This window comes from Cupressus sempervirens, chromosome 5, assembly GCF_028749045.1.
Source record: "Cupressus sempervirens isolate cs-2001-9-10 chromosome 5, ASM2874904v1, whole genome shotgun sequence".
Lineage (NCBI taxonomy): Eukaryota > Viridiplantae > Streptophyta > Pinopsida > Cupressales > Cupressaceae > Cupressus > Cupressus sempervirens.
Window position 1 is genome coordinate 859,847,958 of NC_143122.1, and position 3,659 is coordinate 859,851,616.

General features: G+C 40.7%; 1 protein-coding gene across 1 annotated transcript in view; it reads left to right on the forward strand.

The window, feature by feature from the left end:
- LOC149558625 (uncharacterized) overlaps positions 1-3,241 on the forward strand; it is a 3,623-nt gene extending 382 nt beyond the window's left edge. The window contains exons 1-2 of the mRNA XM_089786144.1: positions 1-2,190; positions 2,743-3,241. The exon at positions 1-2,190 is cut by the window's left edge and continues 382 nt beyond it. Coding sequence (XP_089642270.1) covers positions 1-2,190; positions 2,743-3,098 — 2,546 coding nt within the window. The 3' untranslated portion in view covers positions 3,099-3,241. The remainder of the gene's footprint in view (positions 2,191-2,742) is intronic.
- Positions 3,242-3,659: the final 418 nt, after the last annotated feature.

The window sequence follows — 3,659 nt, forward strand, 5'->3', positions numbered from 1 at the left end:
ATTGTTTTTCCGGAACTTTACCAGATTTCTCCCCATTGAAATCCTTGCAGCTTCTTGATTTGACATACAATAACTTCATTGGTGATTTTCCCGCTTCCGTTGGTAATTTAACCGATCTGAATTCCCTCAACCTTGCCGTAAATCCATTCAGTCCAGGAAAAATACCGCGGCAGCTCATGAATTTGAAGAAATTGAAGGTTCTATACTTGGCCAACTGCAATTTGTTAGGAGAAATCCCGAGTTTTATTTTCGATTTGACGAACCTAGTTCTCCTGGATCTCTCTTCCAACTTTCTGGAGGGGCCTATTTCAAAAGAGATTTCTAAACTCGGTAAACTCTACCAGCTAGAGCTATATTACAACAATCTTAGCGGAATTATACCCCCGGAACTAGGAAATCTCAAGGCACTACAAAATTTTGATGCATCAAAGAACATGTTGAGCGGAGATCTTCCACAAGAGGTTGGGAATTTGAAAAACTTGGTTTCTTTTCAGATCAACAGGAACCGGCTTTCTGGTCAAATTCCTGAAAGGTTTGGTGATTTCCAAAATCTTGAAGGCTTGTCACTGTACGAGAACAATTTAACGGGAGAACTACCAGAGAAGCTCGGCAGTTTGTCAAGTTTTGTCTTCATTGATGTTCATGAGAACCAATTCACTGGCCCGTTACCGAAAAATATATGCAGGGGAGGTAACCTGAAATACTTGCATGCTTACAAGAATCATTTTACAGGGGAACTGCCCGATTCTTATGAAGGTTGCAAGAGCTTGATACGTTTCAGAGTGAATTCTAATAATCTAACTGGTAAGGTACCAGGGGGACTCTGGGGTTTGCCAAATGCCAACATATTTGACCTTAGCTTCAATAACTTTGATGGCGAGCTTGGTCACGAGATCGGAAATGCGGAGAGGTTAACAGAATTGTACATTAACAATAATCGGTTCTCAGGGACCCTGGTGCCAGAGATCGGAATGGCTTCGCAACTGGTCAAATTTGAAATCCAGAATAATCAGTTTACAGGTTCAATCCCGCAAGAAATCGGTAGTTTGAGAAATTTGAATGAACTGGAGATGCAGGGGAATATGTTTGAGGGATCCATTCCGCCTGAAATCGGTCTATGCGCTTCTCTGATTGCTATAAATCTTGCGGAAAACCATTTGAATGGATCGATTCCAGAGTCTTTGGGATCCATTGAAGGTCTGGATTATCTAAATCTTTCAAATAACAATCTCCGTGGGTTCATTCCAAATAGCCTGGGTACATTGAAACTAGGGTTTGTCGACTTCTCCAACAACAATTTATCTGGCCCTGTTCCAAATTCCCTAGCAAGCAGCTTTAATGGCGAAAGTTTCTCAGGGAATCGAGGGCTTTGTGTCAAGAACCCTAGCAATAACACTCATCTACTTCAGAAATGTAAGGGTTCTGATCTCACGATAGAGTCAAGAAAATTGATCTTAATATCAGGGATCGTTTTTGGAACAGCAATGTTAGTGCTAGTGACTGGCTTGGTCCTTCAATGGCGAAAACGGCATCAAAAGCAAGAGGATTCAAGTGGTGAAAGAAGAAATCCTCGTTGGAAATTCAAACCTTTTCATCAAATAAGTTTCAGCGAGGAGAATTTTTCTGAAGCATTGCTGAAGGAAGAGAATGTGATTGGAAGTGGTGGATCAGGCAAGGTTTATCGTGTGCATTTGAAGAACAATGTGACCGTTGCCGTGAAGCGACTCTGCCCAGTGAACATGAACAGTACCGAGGAAGATGATCTAAACAAACTGATGAAGGCAGAAGAGGGTGTTTTAGGGATGATTCGGCACAAGAATATTGTGAAGCTCTATTGTAGTTTATCAAATGGTGAGTCAAATCTTTTGGTATATGAATATATGGAGAATGGAAGCTTGTTTGATGCATTGCATAAAGAAGGCTATACACGAAAGGCATCGGAGAGAAGTGGTCTGCATTTGGATTGGCCGACAAGGTATAAGATTGCACTTGGAGCAGCGCATGGATTGGCATATCTTCATCATGATTGCGTGCCTGCAATTGTTCACAGAGATGTAAAATCTACCAATATTTTGCTGGATGACGATTATGAGCCAAGGATTGCTGATTTTGGTATTGCCAAATTTCTTCAAGCTGGAAGAGGAATGGACTCCACCACTTTTGCGGGAAGCTATGGCTACATTGCTCCGGGTAAGTTCAGGGCACTAGTGTCATTCCATTTTTTGATGTTTAGGCACAGCAAACAATCTAATCCTCGGAAATCTTTTAATGGGTATATGGATTTGTGTGTACTTATTTCAAGTTTGGCCAATGGTCCTCAGAGATTCGTGCAGATTTCTGCCGGTTTCTTTCGGATTCGTGAGGTACTCATGCCAGATTCTCTTGGTTACACATTGATTCGTAATGGATTCATTCAGGGTCTGGATTTGACCTTGTGAGAATCCACAAGGTCAAGCCCAGACCCTGCACGAATTCAATGCGAATTGATTTGCAAATCTAAACTGACCCGGTATGCACCGAAATCATATTCAGGCCCTAATGCACGAATCCAGTAACTAAGGTTTAACACATATCTTCCCTGTTTTGGGGCAGGGCCGTTGTTAGGTTTGGTTTTGCTTTGTTTCTAGTCATCTTGTTTGTGTTTTGTTTGGATTTATGCTTTATCTTATCTCTATACAAGGAATCGGGGCTTTTTTGAAATCTCTACTTAACCAGTCAAAAACATCTATTTCTACATTGCAGAGTATGCGCATACATTTGAGGTCACTGAGAAGAGTGACATTTACAGTTTCGGTGTGGTTCTGATGGAGCTTGTGACTGGAAAACAACCAGTTGAGCCAGAATTTGGTGATAGCAAGGACATAGTTTTTTGGATCTCACAGAAAATATCTTCTCAGCAAGATGCTTTTGAGGTTCTTGACTTGAGGGTTTCAAAATATTTTGAGGAGGCAATGGTAAAAGTCTTGAAAATTGCAGTGCGGTGTACATTCAAACTCCCAGTACTACGGCCCACCATGAAAGAAGTTGTGCATATGTTGCTGGATGCCGATCCCTTCAGTAGCGATGCCTCGACAATCCAAAAGAATGTAATGATTTAAGAAATAAGCATTGCGATTATCGTTTCCACTTAAGGTGTTTTACTCAGTTTCCACATTTTTGTTTGGAGAAAGACAAAAAAATTGTTTGCCATAATTAAAACTGTATGGAAGTGTCAGCAAGGGCCGGGGAGATTGGAAATATGTTGAATAAGTAGGAAGCTGAATTTGGGCAGTTACGGAAATTAGCCCCTACTCCTTTTCCCTCCGCTTTTCTGTATATAACATCTTTAAAGTTTTCCTCTTCGGACAGGTAAAACAGCACTGCAGTTTAAACGATATAATCGAAACTTTCTCTGGAACTTTGCCCATTGTTTATCTTCTTTCTAAACTGTTTCCTTGCCCATGTGCTTGATAAAAACTCACAGAGTTTTTTTGGCAGAAGGAATGCTGCAGTGCTTTCGTATCAATTGTATGATAAAACATACGAGACAAATTATACAGAATAATTGATCTGCTGTTTTTGAGTATTCTCATCCTTACGGATCGCATTTCTATGTTCACACTTTTACAGAAGCCATGAGCCAACTGAACGAATGTATTGAGACCTTTGCTATTTTGCTA